This window comes from Crotalus tigris, unplaced genomic scaffold, assembly GCF_016545835.1.
Source record: "Crotalus tigris isolate CLP2741 ecotype Arizona unplaced genomic scaffold, ASM1654583v1 scf7180000019642.961951, whole genome shotgun sequence".
Lineage (NCBI taxonomy): Eukaryota > Metazoa > Chordata > Lepidosauria > Squamata > Viperidae > Crotalus > Crotalus tigris.
Genome location: NW_024097636.1, coordinates 603089 through 623688, shown reverse-complemented (window position 1 = coordinate 623688; position 20600 = coordinate 603089). Strand labels below are relative to the sequence as shown.

The window sequence follows — 20600 nt, the reverse complement described above, 5'->3', positions numbered from 1 at the left end:
TCATTCCTGCTCTAAATTGAAAATAACTATCCTACTACAGGCCTCACATGTTATTTAAAGAAACTGACATATTAAAGAGACAGAAAGTCCAAGATATGATTTACAGCCCAAATTGCTAGATATATATCTTCCGGAGTAAGTTAAAGGTAGTCCTTGACCATTCAAAATTACAACAGGCCCAAGAACAGGTGCTTTACAGCCTGTAAAACACTTCTGGCCTCAAAAAGTGTTGTGCCCCCCCCCCACATATACACACCGCTGCAGTCATATGACTGCATTTTGGGTACTTGGCAACTGGCTGGCCTTTAGAACTGGCTTGCAGGATCCTATGATCATGACTACAATCTGCAACAGTTTTGACAGTTTCCAGCAATATATATATACCCATTTGGAATAGTGCTTACAACTGGAAACCTTGTTGCAATTGTGATCATATGTTTGAATACTTAAATAATCTCCTGACCACAAGCAAAGCCTGTTTTATGCAGTACTATAAAAACAAAAAACTCCAAAATTACAGAACTAGTGAAATCATATTACCAATATATTTGAAGTCGCTGGATCAGGCAGGAAGTCAAATTACATCAATATACCAGGCTAAGTACAGTTGTCACCACCCGAACTTTCCTGAAAAGTACAACAATATTGCATGCTAATAAAATGGATAAAGCAAGAGTGAGATATAATTCTGTCATGTACGGTATAATCTGCATCAGTACAAATTAAATATCCTAATTAGTTGGCAAAATAAATAAAACATAGAAAAGGGTTTAAAAATATTCTTACATTTGCAAGTTATATTAATATCCTACCTACCTTTGGCCTCCTATTTGGTATGTAAGTTTTAAAATGATTTTGCTCATACAGCATAATATGAAAAAAAAGACATATATTTATCATGGGTGGCAATAATATTAGCAACTAATATATTTTTGGCCATGTAATATAACTATCTGCAGAAAAAATGTTTCTGCAATTGCCATAGAGCACGGGTGTCAAACTTGCCACATCATGTGACGTGTTGTGACGTATCGTGACTTTTTTTGCATTGCTGGAGCTGGGATGGGTGGGACCTCTGCATTGCTGGAGCGGGGATTGATACCTCTGCCATAGAGGATGATCTGTAAACAATTTTAATTTCACTTTCAACAGAATATTTCTGATGTATTATCAACACATTACCTTTAAAACACTCTCAGTTCTATGAAAGTGTCTAAGCTGATTTTGTGTACCAATCACATATTTAAACACTGTGTAGTTTTCAAAAAAATTGCATTCATTATCTTTTTGTTTTGGTAATGAATACATGCTAACCATTTAATAATACACTCAGTATATCCTCAGTGCAAGGAATCGTTCTTTATTTGAATATAGTGGAGTCTGTTATTCAAACTGGTATACATTAAATATTTTTGCTTTTATTGCACAAATTAATATTTTGGCAGATACTTAATACAGTCATCACTTTTTAGACATCATCATCCTATTTAGAATATGTCTTTTCACAAGGATACAAATACACATGGCCTTATATTTTTGGCAGTTATTGAAACACAACTTCACAATGTGTCAGTATACTAAAAAAATAGTTAGCGGGGAGAGGAAAATTGCATACCAGTAGACCTCAGTTAATGACTGTCTTGTTCAGCCACCATTCAAACTTAAAACAGCACTGAAAAAGTAGATTTACAACTGATCCTTGAACCTATGGCTATTATATTGAACCCACAGTCACATGATCACATGTGTGACCACCAAAGCTGACTTCTGACAGGCAAAATCAGTAGAGAAGCTGATAGAAAGTTATAATTATGGGCACATGATAGAATAGAATAGAATTCTTTATTGGCCAAGTGTGGTTGGACACACAAGGAATTTGTTTCCAGTGCATAAGCTCTCAGTGTACATACAAGTAATCAGTGCTTTTTTTGTAAGAAAAAAGGTGCCAGAACTCACATCTTGTTAATCTTTTATTTACCTTTCATATGTAGTCAATCACTGTACACACACCCACACACATCAGTTGTGTAACAAAACATAACGGTCACTGCCCACAGTAAGCACTCAGCGCACGACCACACGACCAATCACAAGCCGAGCAATGCCACAAGCCAAGCAGCTGGACAAAGTACGCATGCATTGGACTTGACACACAAGCAGCCCGCGTGCCTTGTTTTAATGATTTTGTCGCCGGCCTGCTATACTCAACAGGGCGATTCAAGTCCACGTGGACCAAACATCAAATTTTCAAAAGTTACTTTTAAAACTTGGAAAATCTGTCAAAAAAAGGTGCCGGAACTCTGTTCCAGTGAGTTCTATGACAAAAAAAGCACTGCAAGTAATAGTGATAATCATGATCGTATTAACGTGAAAATCCTTCATAAATTGTGAAATACAACATTTCACCATAAATCATAAGATGCAACACTTAGTGATAGTCATAGAGAACTAGCTAAGCAATCATACTAGGGTACAAAAAAACAATATAAATTGTAAGATACAAGCAGCAAAGTTATAGTCATAAGAAGATAAGGATAGGCAATAGGAAAAATGAGCAGTATCATAGTAATACAGCTTTACTAAGTATTTTGACAGTGTTGTAGTAATTAGTTGTTAAGCTAAGTGTCAGCATGGGGGAAAAATTGTCCTTGTGTCTAGCTGTTCTGGTGTGCAATGCCCTATAGCAGTGGTGGCAAACCTATGGCACGGGTGCCAGAGGTGGCACTCAGAACCCTCTCTGTGGGCACGCGCACCATCACCCTAGTCCTAGGCATTCACCTGGGTTTTATAAAACCTTTTTGCTTTAGGCCTCTGCCGTGTGCAAAAAAAAAAAAAGTTCAATCAATTTTAACTTTTTGCAGGAAAAAAAATCTTGTAAAGTTGGAATTGATTGATTGAACTTTGTAGTCCCACCCAGTCTGCCGTTACCACTGCAGCCATGCCCACCCAATGGGCCACGCTCAGCAGGCATTCGACGATGCATAAGTGGGTTTTGGGTTACAGTTTGGGCACTCAGTCTCTAAAAGGTTTGCCATCACTGCCCTATAGCATCGTCTTGAGGGAAGAAGTTGAAATAGTTTATGTCCAGGATGTGAGGGGTCTATAGATACTTTCACAGCCCTCTTTCTTGCTTGTACAGTATACAGGTCCTCAATGGAAGGCAGGTTGGTTGCAAGTCATAACTATCTGTTGAAGTCTATGTCTGTCTTGTTATAGAGGTGCAAAGGACAGACTCAACAATTCCTTTGTAGAACTGTATCAGCAGCTCCTTGGGCAATCTGAGCTTTCTGAGTTGGTGCAGGAAGAACATTCTTTCTTGTGCTTTTCTGATTACATTTTTAATGTTAGGTGTTTATTTTAAATCTTGAGATAGCATACAACTTAGAAACTTGAAGGTCTCTACTGTTGATACTGTGTTATCTAGTATTGTAAGAGGTTGTAGAATAGTAGGATTTCTCCTAAAGTCTACTATCATTTTTACGGTTTTGAGTGAATTCAGTTCAAGATTGTTCCGGCCACACCACAAGGCTAGTTGTTCAACCTCACATCTGTATTTCGATTCGTTGTTGTCTCAAATGAGGCCAATCACTGTTGTATCATCTGCAAATTTCAGTACTTTAACAGAGGGATCTTTTGAGATGCAGCCATTGGTATACAGAGAGAAAAGTGGAGGGAGCACACAGCCCTGGGGGAGGGGGCTGTGCTAATTGTACAGGAATCTGATGTGATTTTGCCTAGCTTCACTTGCTGTTTCCTGTCTGTTAGAAAGCTTATGATCCACTTAGAGGTGTGTTCAAGTACAGCTAGCTGATTTAGTTTAGTGAGAAGAATATCTGGAATGATGGTATTGAATGCCGAACTGAAATCTACAAAAAGGACCCTTGCATAGGTCTTTGGAAATTCAAGATGTTGTAGAATGTAGTGCAGAGCCATATTAACAGCATCATCTGCTGATCTATTTGCTCAGTAGGCAAACTGCAAGGGGTCTAACAGTGGATCTGTGATGGTTTTCAGGTGGGCTAGCACTAACCTTTCAAAGGTTTTCATTACCATTGGTGATTTGCTTCATGACCAAAGCTGGAATTGATGTTGCAAATTGAATGTAGTTGTGTGATACTTTATTTTAAAACCGTATCACTTAATGATGGAGGTCCTGGTCCCAACTGCAGTTGTGAAGTGAAGACTATCTGTGTTGGCTTGCAAGGCAGTCCCTAGATAATGAGTGTGTATTGTATGGATCCCCCAGTTGGATTCTTGCAATATACTTTACATAGGATGGCCTTTGAAAAATATTCAGAAACTACAATGAGTGCAAGGCTGATAGAATATGTTCCCAATGTTGGTAAGTATATGGCTGCTGAATTCTGGATCCTGCTGCATAGATAAACATGTCATCCATTAGTTGGTTATGGTTGCATGTAGTGCTCCAGTAATGACACAAGAGATCATTTTGGGAGAAATTGTGAATAAAATCATGTATAAGTAGGTAGGAATAAGAGGAAAAAGTACAAAAAAGTGATTTGACCATTTTGAGATCAAAGAAAGAGTGAGAATAGTGATTGGCTAGTATTTGCTTAGAAAGACATCTGTCTCTATCAGGTATTTAATGGAGTACCACAGAGGTGTGTAAGAGTACAAACTCCTTTTTGAATAATGAGGTGAAAAAGGCTGTAGATGAGTGAAATACCTCATATAAGAGAATTATTGTGCCAAAAAAAAGAGTATGAGAGAAAGAAATAGTGCAACATATATGGAGGGAAAATAGTTGCAAAATGTTGTCAAAGAAAATTAAAAGAAGCAGAGAACATATTTAACTTGAATGTGAAAACTGCATTTATGACCGATAATTGGAATAATACGCTTGATTAAAGGTCACACTGCTTGGGTCCACATATACATTATGCCAATACATTATAATATCCTAGGTTCTTGAGATGATGTTGTATATGAAGGCCAATGTCAGCTAAAGAATTGGCAGCTGTGAGTTCATATTATTCTAAACAGATAATAAATAGGCCAAAATGAAGGAGAAAACTAAGAAAATCATGGTTAGATGGGGATGATAAGATCCTTAAAAAGACAGGAAGTTTAAAATACAGAGACAATGTAAGAAGCAGTGTATGGATGTGGTAGAAGGAAGAATAATTTGCAAAGTACAGTGAGTGACAATGTAAATTGGGCTCAGCTATGTTTCTTTTTTTTCTTAATCACCTATATTTAATACTTTTGACTTTTTGTTCCAAACTCCTTATCAGTGTCCTTCATAACCATTAGGGAGTAGCAAAATGGGTATGTATGTATACTATCCAAGTCAAAAATGCATATCAGAAAAATGAGATCACCAGTTTATCACTTGTATTTAAAATAAAACATTCAGAAATTTGAAAATGAGGATTGATTAATGCCTAGACAAGTTATGTTTATGTATATCCATACAAACACAGATATACAATGAGTGCTAAATCCAGAAAAAAAATATGGTGATCTTGGCAGAAGTAAATCCAGAATTGCAATGTGAAGAATCTTTCCCTGTGTTTCTGGGATTTTTTTAGGTGTCTACAGGACAGGACAAGAAAAAATAAGTACTGTAAATTAATAAAATTTTGCAAAAGATTTTTCCACTCATATTACTTGGAAGACTGTGATATTCAAAGACTTGTCTTTTCATCCTATATTTCATTTCCTAACATCTGCAAAATGTATTGAGGGCTTGTCTAGCTTGAATCATTTAAGCAGCCTGGGATTAAAACTCCCACATTCCAATGAGTTGCAATCACAATGCATCTGGACAAATGTTAATAGAGAAAATAGCCTTACAATTATCCTATCCAAAGTGTATGGATACTGACATTCGATTTCTCCATCAAATTTCTGCATATAATATTTGTCAATATTATTTCTACTGTATACTCAGGGCCCTGAAATAGCTTAATATCATGATACAAAGCGGACTAATTCTATCATGAATGCACTTCCCGCCTCAATGCACTTTTCATGTTAAAGCTGCCACATTTGCTCCCCTGAATGTCCTCACTTCTGCTTCTATAGTCCCCTACTAATTCCTCTAGTTAGATGGATATCATGTGGCAAGATAAGAAGACAGTCTTCTTCAATTTGCTGCCTAGATTCTGAGCCAACTGAATCCTGAGAATTCTAGATGTCATAATCAGATATAACCTGGTGGGCCCAAGTGGGAAAGTCTGAGTAAGAACTGTTTGACTGTTGAGTTGGAACTGGAATGTTAATGTGTTATAGAAGCAACTATTTTTCTATCTCCAACCAGTCTGTTTTTAACACAACAAAACCTTATTCTGTAGTTCATCATGTTGACAGTTACCAGTTTTATTTGGAATTTATTAAATCATTTCATGAGATCATAATATGATTAATATATAATATGGGGGGAGAGAAATTATAGATTTCTAAAATAAAGTGTTTTCAAAGCTTAGAAATTGAGGGACTGAAGTTACTGAAGCTGATCAGATACATGATAAAAGTCCCATCTGATATGGATGAAATGTGCCTGCATTGCCTGTGATAAATGTATTTACCCATCACATGAATCAGCAAAATTCCCCTAAGGGTCTTGTGTCATATAATAACAGATGACCTTCTTTTGGCTCTTAGCCAATTTATATAACCCTTCTTTTGTTAAAATGTTCCCTAAATGACTGTTTCTATTGCCAAAACTGTAACTGAAAGAACTGCCAGACAACCAAGATTCATCCCAAATTTAGGAAATCTTTCCTAGCTTCTGAGAGTGAAAGCTTGAAAATCAGAGCAAGTATTTTACAAAACATACATGATTCTAGAAAGAATATGTTCACTATGCCATTGGCCAACAATTAAAATGTGTTTGTTTAGGTTTGGACTTTTATCCAGCTTATTAGTGATTTCAGTCATATTGATTAAGCAGGATGTTATAGAACACCCTTAATGTGATGGCTTTGGATTTCAGTTAGGTTGTTGTCTATACCCAGCCCATTGTGGTTTATTTAAAAATCTTGTGAACACAGCCAGTTTAGTAATCCCTAACACCACTACAACCAGCAGCTTTAATTGAAAATATTGAGTCCTTATCAAACCATTTTCTCCTTTTGCTAGCTATATTAATGTAGGTTCTTCAGTTGCCTGTCTGTCTGTAGGCCATACTTATTCCTGAGAGAATGGAGAAAATCTCTTCGGCTGACTCTGTAGTTCCGAGCTAAATAGATCCACATGTCCTGGTTATACAGAAAAGTGAAGTAGGTATCACTTGCATAAATGAAAAGAGAAACAAAAAATGCCAGAGCTTTGGAATGACTTGTTTTTAACTCCTATTTTCTCCAAATGTGTTACTGTAAAACTTGCAACATACATCAATCTAGGCCTAGCAACAACAGATCCTGGGCTAGATTTTGTGAAAGATAGTGGTTAATTAAAGCGTGGCCTGCCAAGGGCTCTGTACCCGTTGTTTTCTAAGAAAAAATGTCAATTTACAGTAGTAAAAATATCATGGGAACAGATATGTGGAGAGAAACATCAAACTAAAGATAGATAATTACTACAGAAAACTATTGAATTACAGATAGTCCTAGGCTTACAACCATTCATTTGAGGTTACAATGGCACTGAAAAAAATGACTTATGACCGTCGTTCACACAACCATTGCAGCATCCCTATGGTCACATGATCAAAATTCAGACACATGGCAATTGACTCATATTTATGTCAGTTGCAGTGTCCTGGGGTCATGTGATCACCTTTTGCAACCTTCTGACAAGTGAATGGGGAAGCCAAATTCACTTAACAATTGTGGCAAGAAAAGTCATAACATGGGGCAAAATTCACTTAACAACTGTCTTGCTTAACAACAGAAATTTTGGGCTCAATTTTGGTCATAAGTCCAGGATTACCTATATATATATATATACACTACACATATATCAGTTTGAAGATATATTGCAACTAATAAGGAAGCCAAAATATCCAGGGTCTTCATCACTCAAAAATAAAACACTCTAAAGCCATCATCTGTTTGTTGAAGCACAATTGGTGTTTTTTCATGATATGTGGATTTATTATTGAAAAGATATAACACAGAAATTAGAAATATATACTTCCAAGAGTACAAGTGTATATATCTGACTTAAAACTGTATTTTGCTGCTTATTATCTGGTATGGATGAAAGAATAGGTGACTTTGAGAAATAGGAGGTTATTGGAGTTGGATGAACATGACACATTTATTTACAAAATAAATGTACAATTGAAACCAGGTGTTTTCTTTTTAGAGTTGATGGATAAACAGATTAAAAGAAAACATGGTTCTTTGTTTCTATATATGACAACAGCAGCAAGACTTTATGCAGAAAAGGCAAAACTATTTTGAGTAAAAAAAAATACTTTTGTCTATCTTTGTTTCTACTTGGAAACTATTTCGGATTTTTTGCCTAAAACTGAAAGAAATGAAAATTTTCTTTAACAGCTTTGTTCTTATACCATCCATCTGGTAAACTTGCAAGATTCATTTTTCTCACCATGCACATGTATACATAACCCAACTAGATTGTTGTTTCTCTGTGTCATATAACATATGTGGGTACATGCATAATTCTGTATTTATTTATTTATTTTTGTCATATTTATGTAGTGTATATTGGTGACCCTTTGAGAGCTGGATGCAACAAAATTTCATTTTAATGTATGCCGATTAGTGTACATTCAAAGTGACAATGTTATTATTCTATTCTATTTAGTTCTGGGAATTGACAGTTAAAACTGTTTATGATTATACAATGTTACTAATTTTAGAGTAAGAGGCTAATGTATTCTAGATTTGTATCTGAACTGTAGAAAGTTACTTTTTCTATTTTTCTTTTCTGCATTTTTTCTGATTTTTATTTCTAATCCTTTTTTTCTATTTCCTTATATTTTATCTTGTTGAAACTTGTTTTATAAAAAAGAGAAAATAATACACTCCCAAAACCTTTCTTTTCTTCTTATTTCAATTTTGTTTTTTCATAGATATGCCAGCATTTTTGCTCCATTACAATTTCACATACGATGAAGAAAATTAATGGTGCACGCCTGCAAAGAATGATAGAAAAATCCAGGGACATTTATTATCAGAGTTATTTATTGATCTGTTTTCTAAGCCCAATATCTATGCTGTTTGGAAATTTTAGGAATTAGGTCTGACACATCTTGAGGGCCTCAGGTTGGAGAACCTTAATATTATTGAGCAATTTTACTATTAGAGTAATAGTAAACCCAAATAAATCAGAAAGAACAAGTGGGAATTACTTTTCTCCTTTAAAAAAAATACCTTTGGGACCAGTGGGAAGATAACTACATACACCAGTTCCAGAAATAATATTTCTCTTTATCTTAGGAGCATCTAGGGCAGGGGTGTCAAACTGTCAGCCCACAGGCCGGATAAATCATGGCGAAACCACAACCACCCCATTGCCAGCAATGGCAAAAAAAGTCGTGATATGTCACATGTCATGTGACGTTGCGAGTTTGACACCCCTGATCTAAGGACTGGAGGGTTCATCTACTCCCAGCAAACTTAACTATCTTTATACTCCATTTGCTTCTTCCAAGAGCAGAATTCAATAAAAGGAAGACAATGGTCTCTGAGGCTTGTACAGAGCTCATGAAGAGACATTTGAGGCCAAATCTTCCATTAGAGCAGTGGTTCTCAACCTTTTTCATGCCGCGACCCCCAACCAATTGTAAGTCGAGGACTACTCAACTGGTGCAGCACTGTTTGCAGAATGGGACTTTTGGTGGGCTCAGCAGGGCAGAGACAGCCTGGACAATTCCTATTGACTTTTGAAAGCCAATAGAATTAGACTCTATTCAAGAGAGTCTATTCTATTGGCTTTCAAAAGCCAATAGAATAAAAGGGAGTAGCACAGCTAAGGAAAAGGGAGAAAAATGGCAGACTGTGTTGTTTGGCGACCCCCGTGAAATGGTCGTTCAACCCCAAATGGGGTCCTGACCCACAGGTTGAGAACCACTGCATTAGAGTGCTCTTTTTCCATTAAATTGTGAGATTCAGGGATATCCTCCTGGAAAAGATGTCTGACAGGATTGCAGCCTGAAGTACATGTTTCAGTTGTAAGATAAAATGACACTTACATATATTTGACTGGGAAACATCCAAGGCAGGTTTTAAAACTCTAAAATAACTAAATTATTTATCTGTCTATGTGCATGATGTGAAAATCAGTTTGGTGCAATAGTTAAGGGACATACCTTGTTTTCAGATTCTCCAGACTTTCAGGCGATCAATACTGAAGCATGAATCAGGTTTTCTGCAGACATTAGTCTGTGAGGCTTCTTCAGTGCAACATTTCAGCTGGTGTGTGTGTGTGTGTGTGTGTGTCTGGTGTGTGTCTTAAAATGTTTGTAATCTGTGTAAGATTTGAATTTAGGGGGACTGGTGATTAAAGGTCTTCTGTGAAGGGTGAAATTGTTGGGATTGGTGTTACCTTAGCGTTGATTGGCTTTCATTTTTTGTTGTTGTTGTAGATGTGGGTCTGTGTGTTTTTGTTATTGGTGACCAACCACTTCAAGAAAATAAGTAACCCAAAAGGGCAATAAAGAACCAATTCTGAAAAATTTAATAGCCACCCTTAGACCTATAGTAATCATACATTCAAATGGAAGAATAACAAATCATAAGACCACACAAATGGCAAAAAATTCATAAATCTCTAAAAGTCAGGCATTCAAGTAAATGGGTAATTAACAGATCCATCAATATATTCTATCACTCAGTCAGGTCCCAGTTCAAAGTATCTGCAACAAAATGAGGAGGGCCAATCAAAATGGAAACAGTATCGCTATCAAAGCTAATTGACTTACCAGGAAAAATACATTCACTAATGCACATCTCACCCTTCCCCAGTTCAAATCTTATTCAGGCTACAAATACTGTGGCAACCACATGTCCATCCACCCTCTTTTCTGAACCATTGCACCAAGGAAGTCTTGCAGAAAGAATAAGAATAGATACACTCTAAAGTCAGGGGGAAAACTGTCTTAGAACTTCAAGTCCACACATTTAAAATTGCCAAGATTGTGAAACACTGCCTTAGAATATGCTATTTTTATACCTGTTGCTGCAGTAAAGCTATAGATTAAAAAGGCTCTTTTCTCAGATAAAACAGGTAATAGACTTTTTTGCCATAATTGTTCAACTACTTGATGCATGTAGCTTTTTTCTAGGCAGCCCCTACACTAGTCTTCCCTTATTTAACACACAACTGGGAGTTGTACTTACAACTATCTGGATGGCTTGGGGGAAAGTACCCATATGTGGATACAGAAAATTGAAATAATGAAGAGGGAGCAAAATCAGAGTGATACTAGAGTGATATTGGAGGCGAAATACTTGGTATTACACATATTTAGAGCTTCAACTGGATTAAAGAAAAAAGAAAGCAGAAAAAAATTTCTGAACTCAGTGGGCAACTAAGCAATTCAGCAAATGTTAATCACTCAGCAAAAAACAACAAACACTGAGTTATGAATTATTATAAAGCAGGAAAATATACCCTCAAGTGGGATACTGTAGACCTATGGCACACTCAAAATTAGTTTGATGAACTTCAGGTGGAGTTAAAAAGCAATTTGAAGCCTAGGTCTTGCACATGGTTGTTTAATTATATAGATTTTCCCCACCTCATTTTTGCCAAATCCATGCCAAAATCACAGAACACAGTTTAGACATATGGTTTGCAGTTATTTATGACGTTTGTTTTAAAGCTGCCAGTCATGTTCACTGGCTTTTAGGTCCATCCTGTGCATAGTAAACAGATAGCGTTGTTATTTGTACAGAACTTAGCTTCAAGATGGAAAGATGTGGTTATCAGGTGACACAGGGCAGAGATTATTAACACCATCATAACTTCTGTCTGAACTTCTAAATAGCTCAGTATAGGTATCAGTGGCACATATAAAATGTTTCTGTATCCTATTTAAGGATACAGACATCACAAAGAGGAGAGCAACATTCAAGAACCATTAATGAATCCGCAGCAGTGCTTCCTGCTGTGCTTCCTGCCCGATAGGAACAGACGTTGTTAATATGAAGCAAGGGCCGAGGCTTTGATAATGAGGTTGGTTTAACAGGAAGTTCAGAGAAAAATGCTGATTCCTTCAGCCCCATCCTCCTCCCCACTCTTTGGGAACAGCAGCTTTCTTTGTACTTCCTGTATTGTCCTCTTTTTCAAATCCAGGTCTCCTTTAAAATATTTACTAGAAAAAGGTATGTGTAGATATGCACAACTGATTCTGAAGGGAGCATGGAGGGCCATCCACATTTACTTGTCTCAAATTAAGTTACAAACGATAATAAAGTTTGAGATAGTCCTTGGATGGATAAAAGGAATAACTGCAGTTTCAGCTTTAATCATGGGAACCCACTCTAATTGACACAGAACAGGATCCAGATCTAGGAAACACATTATTGGCCATCCTGAATCACCTTACCAGAACAATTTGGTAGCTTTCAAAGCCAAGAAGTTCAAAAAGCACAAATTAAAATACCTATGACTGAATACTTGGAATGATTGGAAGCTGGGATTTGAAATTATTAATGTCAATACAACATTAGTTTGTTCAAATCTAGAAATACATTTCAGAGGTGCAGCCTAAAGTATCCCCTACTTTCCCCATATTTTCTTAGCACAGTTTCTTAAATTGTCATTTTAAGTCAATTGATGCACATTTAGGAGAAAAAAAACTTTACTATTACATTTTGGCATTTTATGCCACTCTTTCTGAAACAGATTTTTAGCACTTCATACATCTTTTTTTTTTTTTGCTTCTGTATTTTATAGTTTCTCATTAAAAACATGTCCACATACCCAATGTTTTATATTTTGCTCCCTATTTTGATGCATATGGGGAGGAATTAGTTTCACTATGAAGATTAGTTTTACTGTTTTCCAGTGAAATGGATAAGGTTGAGGAAATCATAACCAATGTTTTTCCTTCAGAAGAATTGTACTAAAAGCACTGTGCAGAGTAGTGATTTAGAAAACAGGCCAATAGACTATATGAGCTGAGATTTGAAAACTTCAAAGGCTCACACTAAAATTCTCACTAAATTGCAAATTTGAATGCAAGATGAAGTCAAATTAAATATATTTTTATCTTTCTAATCAAATGCATGTCTTTGTCCTGTTTACATTTGAATGTGTTGCCAACCACTATTCCACTCAGTTGTCCTTGAAGACATCACATATACTTAGTTAAATAACAGAAGAGAATAAAAGTTGGAAAGGTCCTTGAAGATCTTCTAGAGTCTAGACCAGGGGTAGTCAGCTTTGGCTCTTTTATGACTCGTGGACTTCAACTCCCAGAATTCTTGAGCCAGGGAATTGAAGTCCATGAGTCATAAAAGAGCCAAGGTTGACTACCCCTGGTCTAGACCAATCCCTTGCTCATGGAGGAGACCATTTATTTATGACTCTTTGTTTATTGCCCAGTGCTATAAACAAACCACAATACAAGAAATCATGACAAGAAAATGAGATAACCTATCCACATATTTTTCCCTTATGGGATGTAAAGAGGGATTAAAGTGGGACACATTTCAGTAGTGAACTATCAATAAACATTAACTTAAAAGTGTACAGTAAGTCTTTTAAATAATTAATAAATGGATTCATATAAAGTTACTGGTACTTTAATAACATCTATGAACTATTTAATATCAGATCAAAGTAGCAATGGTGGAATCCAGTCAAATGAGTCCCCTGTTCTTACACACCAAGTAAAGACAAGGCTAAGATGTCTGGAGTTTCTTCCATTAACTAAACTTAAATGTTTCATCCAAGGAAAATAAGATATAATGACACACAGGAAAGCTGGTCATTTTATCCATTTGCAATTCAAATATAAGATAGAAGGATGACTGATGATGTAGCAGAAGCCTTACAAAGTATTCAAAAATTATATGTAAAATTAAATGAATCCTAAAATTGTGATTTTTTAAAAAAACAAACACAGTTCTTCCTTTAGTCTAAGTACAAAATGTTTGCTTCTGACAATATTTTCCCATGTTCAGGACAGTCTGGAGGAGAGCAAATCAAATAATTCTTCTCTTCCCACTTTCACAGAAACACTCTATAGACCTGCCATGTAGTGGACATATCACTTCATCTTGAATGTTTGTTTCTCTGCAAGGGAAAGTTTCACTATTTGTTGACTTTCTGTGCAAGATAGGAAAAACAAAAACAGCAAATATTTCTTATTTTCTTTCCTATGTGTTTACAGTATATAAATTATTTCAAGAGTAGGTGAGAGGGTGAACTTCAGTGAGGGATGGCACATGTGACCTAAGAACCAACAAAGAGATGTCCACAATTCCATTCTTTCTTTTTGAATTGGAAGTTAGTTAAGCACTACATGAAAAATGACAACACAGCTCAAGCAAATTTATTTTACATATGGTATATTAATGAATATAAGTAATCAAACAATAGCAACATCACAATGGAGTTGAGTGGTCTATTGAGTAAGTAAATAAATAAATCTTAGCCACAGCCTGTTATTTGTGTAGGTCACATTTCTTTACAACTCTATTGTACTGCTGTAGTATACTCTTTTTTAGTAAACTTTTTTTCCCCAAACTTTCTTTCTGCTACATCCCATTGTATCTTTGCACTGTCTTTGATGCTTTGGACCTTGCTATCCCTTAGTCGGATAGGGAAGTGGGGAAATGTGATCACAGAGACAAAAGGATTTACAAGTATTACAGGTTATATGTTTCAGACAAATGAATTCACACGTCTTTGGTTATTTTTGTGCACTTCCTCCTTTTAATCTTCCAAGTGTACTTTCTCTTTTTGCCTAGATTTTGCCAAGGTTGTGTCCTGAATTTGGCCAAGCTTACATCATTAATAAAAATGCAGTCTGGAGTCAAAATATTATTAGAGTTTGAAAAAGTAACATGACTGTAACTATAATTAGATTTTATTATGTTGGCCTTACTCTGGAGCTGGTGCTTGGATTTCCTTCTGAAGTTTTAGTTATGGCTCCATAATTTTAAGTGATTACATTCATGAAGGAAGCAGACAAAACACATCATTCTATATGGACAGTGCATATCAAAAGCATGGTTTACAGCTGGTGATTCATCAATACCCCAATCTGTACAAGGCTTCAGATTTCATACCTATAAGTATTAAGTGTCCCCTAAGGGTAACACAGGTTAAAAGTTTCTTCCCTCCAAATGAAAAGAAAGCTGTTAAAAGATTAAAGAAGGTTAACCAAATTACAACAAAAGGAAAATATTAAGAGCTATATTGAACTGACAATAACAGTTACAAAATTCATCAACAATGTCAAGATTTTCTACGAACTTAGGACACAATTAGTATGGATTCTTGGCATAAATCAGTATTAGAACACAAATATCTGCACTGAAAAACAATTTAAAACATAAAGATTACAGATCACACCTAGAGAAAAAACAGCCTAAATCTTCTCAGTTTTATTTTGAGTCAGAATTTGGAAAGATAGTGTGTTAAATTATGGTGCAATTATATGTACTGTATGCATGTAAGAATACACAGGATTTTTTTTTCTAATGGGATATCTTTATACCTTTACCTCTCTGTTACTAGTTCAATCTGCTTAAAATGCCTTTATCAAAATGTAGGTATGACTGCCAGGCCATATAAAGGCAGCCCTTCAAATAGCTTTCACTGACAAGTCTCCCTTCAAATGTACTGAACTATAATTATCATAATTTCCAAATAGCATGGTGAATTGATTTAAGATTATGGAAGTTGTAAATCAATATTCTTGAAGGGTACCTGCTTGAAAAAACTGCCTTAGTTGGTCAGCTATCTTTTTCACTTGCTTTAATTTGAATTTTTGCACTGAGCAGGAGGCTGGACTTCGAGGTCTAAATCAAGCCTTCCAAGTCTGATTCTATGATATGGTGGCCTGCATTTTCTGCTTAGCAGCGATCCTGTTCTATTAGGCTAAAACTTTATGCTATGTCTATAAATAGACGATTAAAAATTATCTTTAAAAATCCTTCAATTTGTATATCAATTCTTTTTGTTAACCACTATATATATATATATATATATATATATATATATATATATATATATATATATATATATATATGTAGGTCTTTGGTTATTCGGGTTTTCTCCCGCGTCAAATTGGAAGTGTCTTGGCGACGTTTCGCCGAAGTCCCATTCGTCTTCGTCATCTTCAGGCTGGTGCTTTCGGCTTCGTGCTTCTAGGAGCAATGTGTGATCGTAGCTGTTTCTTCTTTTTAACTGCCAGTGGGGGTATGAACTGATTGGGTGGGGGCTTGGCTGTGTTCTGATTGGGTGGATGTGGGTTCTAATTGGTTAGGGGCTTGGCTGTGCTCTGATTGGATGGGGGGGTTGGCTGTGCTCTGATTGGATGGGGGAGTGTTCTGTTTGGATGGGGGCTTTGTTGTGCTCAGGTTAGTCTGAGTTGCAGGGGGATTTGAGATGGTGAGCTGTATTGCTGTTGTTTGGCTTCGCGTTCGTGGTCATGCCTCATCTTCATGGTGGGTGTCAGTTTGCTTCATGTATGGACTGGAGGGCTTTAAAGTGGCTAATGATGCAGCTGTGATCTGGCTTCTGGTTTGTGGTCGTGCCTTATCATCGGTGTGGGTTTGGGTTTGCTTTTTGTGTGGATGTGTGGTGGTGACGTCCTGTGTGGTTTTCGTGAGTGTGGGTCTGGTGTCATTCTTTGTGTTAGGGACTCGTTTGTCAATAAGGGCGGGTTTCCAAATGGCTGGTAGGCGGGAGTCTATCTATATATATATATATATATATATATATATATATATATATATATGTCCTTAATGGTTATAAAAATACGAATCCCGAGCATATTTGTTCAATGATGCAATCTTCGGTCTCCGGGAAGAGTATACTCCAGTTATTTATTGTTAAAACAACATTTAAAACAATAAAAACAGTTATATACAAGATTAAAACAACTTAGCTTTCGCTGGTCCTCTGCCAGCGTCCTCAGAGTGGGGCTTAGGGGGTGGGAAGTTCTTTTTATCCCCTTGCTGATCCAATTGCCTACTCATTGTCCTCGTGACAGGGCCACTCTTCCTGATTGCCTGTGACTGCCTTAACTGTTCCGCCCTCTCTTTTTTGCACTCTAACATTGTATTTTTCTGCTCTGTCATCCTTGTACTGTTGTTTCAACAATAAATAACTGGAGTATACTCTTCCCGGAGATCGAAGATTGCATCATTGAACATATATATAGGGGCATTGTTTTCCCATACTATAATTTTAATTTTAAAAACATTCTGAAAAGGATGACATGCCTTAAAAACATTTCAGTTGTACTCAGATCATCTTGTTAGTTTAGTTACAAAATACAGAATAATAGAATTGGAAGGTACCTTGGAGGTCTTCTAGTCAACCCTCTGCTCAGACAAGAGACATTATACCATTCCAAACAAATGACTGATCAATCTCTTCTTTAAAACCTCCAGTGATAGAGGATCCACAACTTCTGGAGGAAAGTTATTCCATTGATTAAGTGTTCTCATTGTCAGGAAATTTCTCCTTAATTCTAGGGTGGATCTCTCTTTGATAAGCTTCCATTCATTACTTATTGTCCTGCCTTCAGGTGCTTTGGAGAATAGATCAACCCCCTCTTCCCTGTGACAGTCTCTCAAATATTGGAAAACTGGTATCATGTTACCCCTAGTCCTTCTCTTTGTTAAACTAGATCAGTGGTGGCGAACCTATGGCACGGGTGGCAGAGGTGGCACTCAGAGCCCTCTCTGTGGGCACCTGCACCGTCGCCCCAGTCCTTAGGCCTCCACCGCTGTGTGCAAAAAAAAAAAAGGTTCAATCAGTCAACTTCTCACGTGGAAAAAAAAAGATCTTGTAAAGTTGAAATTGATTGATTGAACTTTTTAGTCCCACCCAGTCTGCCGTTACTACCGCGGCCACACCCACCTGGCACTCAACGATGCATAAGTTGGTTTTGGGTTGCAATTTGGGCATTCAGTCTTTAAAAGGTTCGCCATCACTGGACTAGACATACCCAGTTCCTGCATTGTATGCTTTAGCCTCCAGTCCCCTCATCATTTTTTGTTGCTCTTGTCTACAATTACTTTACATGATTGTGATATATTATCCCTCTGTTGATGCAGCCTAGGACTGCATTGGCTTTTTTGGAAGCTGTAGCACACTGCTGGCTCACACTGATATAATTATTATTTTCATCTTAAACATTCAGTTACAACAGGCTAGGGTTTCACATGCCTAAATCTTTGCTTGTCCGTGTGTGTGTGTGTGTATGTGTGTGTGTGTGTGTGATTTATATAGTGGTTTACAAAAGAAACAATGCCATGGTTTTTATCTTTTCCTATACGAATATAGGAAATTATGCTCAAGTATCATCATGTAGTTCAATCTAATTTGTCTCATGATATGTGTTAGATCAACCTTCCCTAGCCAGTCCATATTTATATGCAAATTAGGCTACAAACAGGAGTTCTGGAGAGTTTTGTTAGATTAACATTTATTCCTAAGAAAGGGCTGAATATTTATTTATATTAATCTACTTTTTAAAATATAGTATTAATTTTTATGACTTCCAAAGAATATACATTAGAGGTGGGATATTCATAGAAGCCACTATGCCAGCTTCATCAACTGTTCTTTCAGCATGAAATATAAGGGATGTAGCCCTACCCCTGAAAGCACAAAAGCCCAGGTCCTGCTGACCCTTTCTCCCACCTGTGGTGTCTGTGCAGTGCTCAGGCAGCCCCGATCGCTGTGGGGTGGCTCAGGAGGCCAGATCGAGAGCAGCCAACCCACCTCGTAGTGATGCACTGCTGGCCGGCCCTCTCTGCTACAGGGGTTATACTTGTTTTTGTTTTAGCAGCAACTGTCTTCAGAAACATCTCTATGCACTCATTAAACAAACTGAGGGGTAGGTTGACAATGGCCATTTGTTCTGTCCCTAATATCTTATGTTCCTACCAGTTCCAGTCCATAATTTTCATCTTTCTCCTTTCTCAAAAATGTAATTTGGGCATCTACATGCACACAGTTTCCTCCACAGTTCTTATCTGCAAAGGTCTGTGTGAGGGAATGACACATGTAGACTCCACTCATTGGAATTCCACAGGTGTGAACTTAAGAGGGTTGGACTGATGTGATGCACAATGCTGGGGCAAATGGCTCCACTGAATTCACTCTTCTTTCCCTTTTCTTGTGTGTCTCTTAATTTTTTGTTGCTGTGGTTTCATTTTGAGGGTAGAACTTCTCTATGCAATTACTTTTCTTGAACCAACAATCTGAAGCCTCCTCCCATCCAGCCAAGAAATGACATTTAGAAACAGAGGAAAGCAAATAAATGGCTTTTTTTTATCCACCACCCATTTCAAATTACATCAGTACTTGGCTTCTGGTGTCAGGGAGTCGAAGTCCTACCAAACCTCCACACACTAAAACTGTAGAAGCCAACAGAATAGGTATTGATTGGGCAATGAAAACAAAAGAACCAAAAATTAAGTTTCCAAGAACAGCTGCTGCTTTGCAGAGTGCATTTAAAAAGCCAAAGCCGGTTGCCCTGAAAGAAAGGAAAAGAAATTAGAATTAATATGCAGAAAGTACACACACACACATGCTATAACAATTGGTGATATTATGTTGTCTGAACTTGACCTTGATTTTAAAAAAAAATTTCTGTATAAAAATACATTTTTTTCTTTAAAAGATAGACAGAAGATAAAACACTAGTGAATTACTGGGCATGACTTTCCAGAATATTACATCACAACCCAAGATGACAGCCACAGTCACTTGTCCTTAATAAATAATTCTGAAACAGCATATTCTATGTATGAATGTAAATATCTCAATTCACATGTTACTACAAATGGGTTTACTTCTGGAACAATTTTTAAAATCAAAATAAAGGCAATATACCATTCATTGGATGTTTACAAAAAGACTAAGAATAATGAATTGTAGAACAAAATATTAAAAGAGAAGAAATAAGATTGGGAAGAATAGCATGTTTTGCTGGTATCAAATGAGAAAGCTATGTTGATGCCTAGCAGGCTTCTATGAATTCTACCAATGTGGTGCCACTGTTAGAAACATTTTGCCATTCTGGTGTCTAACAGTTCTGGTATTAGAAAAAGTGTTATTCAGTGATGCATGAAACTGCACTTGACTAATGAAGCTCATATAATTATTCTGTCTCATGTTTTACCCAGAGAGTAGAAATGGAAGCAACAAGTAAAAGCCAGATGGATGACTTTGGGCCTCTCTCAGCCTAACTCACTCAGAGAGATGTTGTTGTGGTGAAAGTAGGAGGATTGGATATATTCACCACCTTGAATTATTTATAAAAATAATAAAGGGAGGATATACATTTTTTAAAAAATCAAACAATAACATTGTTTCATATTAAGATATGCAATAGCTCTTCAAAGTAAAGTATGAATGAGGCCTGACTAGTTAGCAATCTGCAATCCTCAAAGCTAGTAGAACAAACAAACTTGCTTCCAAAGTTAAACACTCAGTAGAGAACACACGGCTAGAGAGAAATTCCC

General features: G+C 36.6%; 1 protein-coding gene across 2 annotated transcripts in view; it reads right to left on the bottom strand.

The window, feature by feature from the left end:
• Positions 1-18008: 18008 nt before the first annotated feature.
• Positions 18009-20600, bottom strand: part of SV2C (synaptic vesicle glycoprotein 2C) — a 68935-nt gene continuing 66343 nt past the window's right edge. For both annotated transcript variants that reach the window (XM_039364040.1, XM_039364042.1), the window contains one exon: positions 18009-19609. In XM_039364040.1, the coding sequence (XP_039219974.1) occupies positions 19426-19609 (184 nt within the window). In that variant the 3' untranslated portion in view covers positions 18009-19425. The remainder of the gene's footprint in view (positions 19610-20600) is intronic.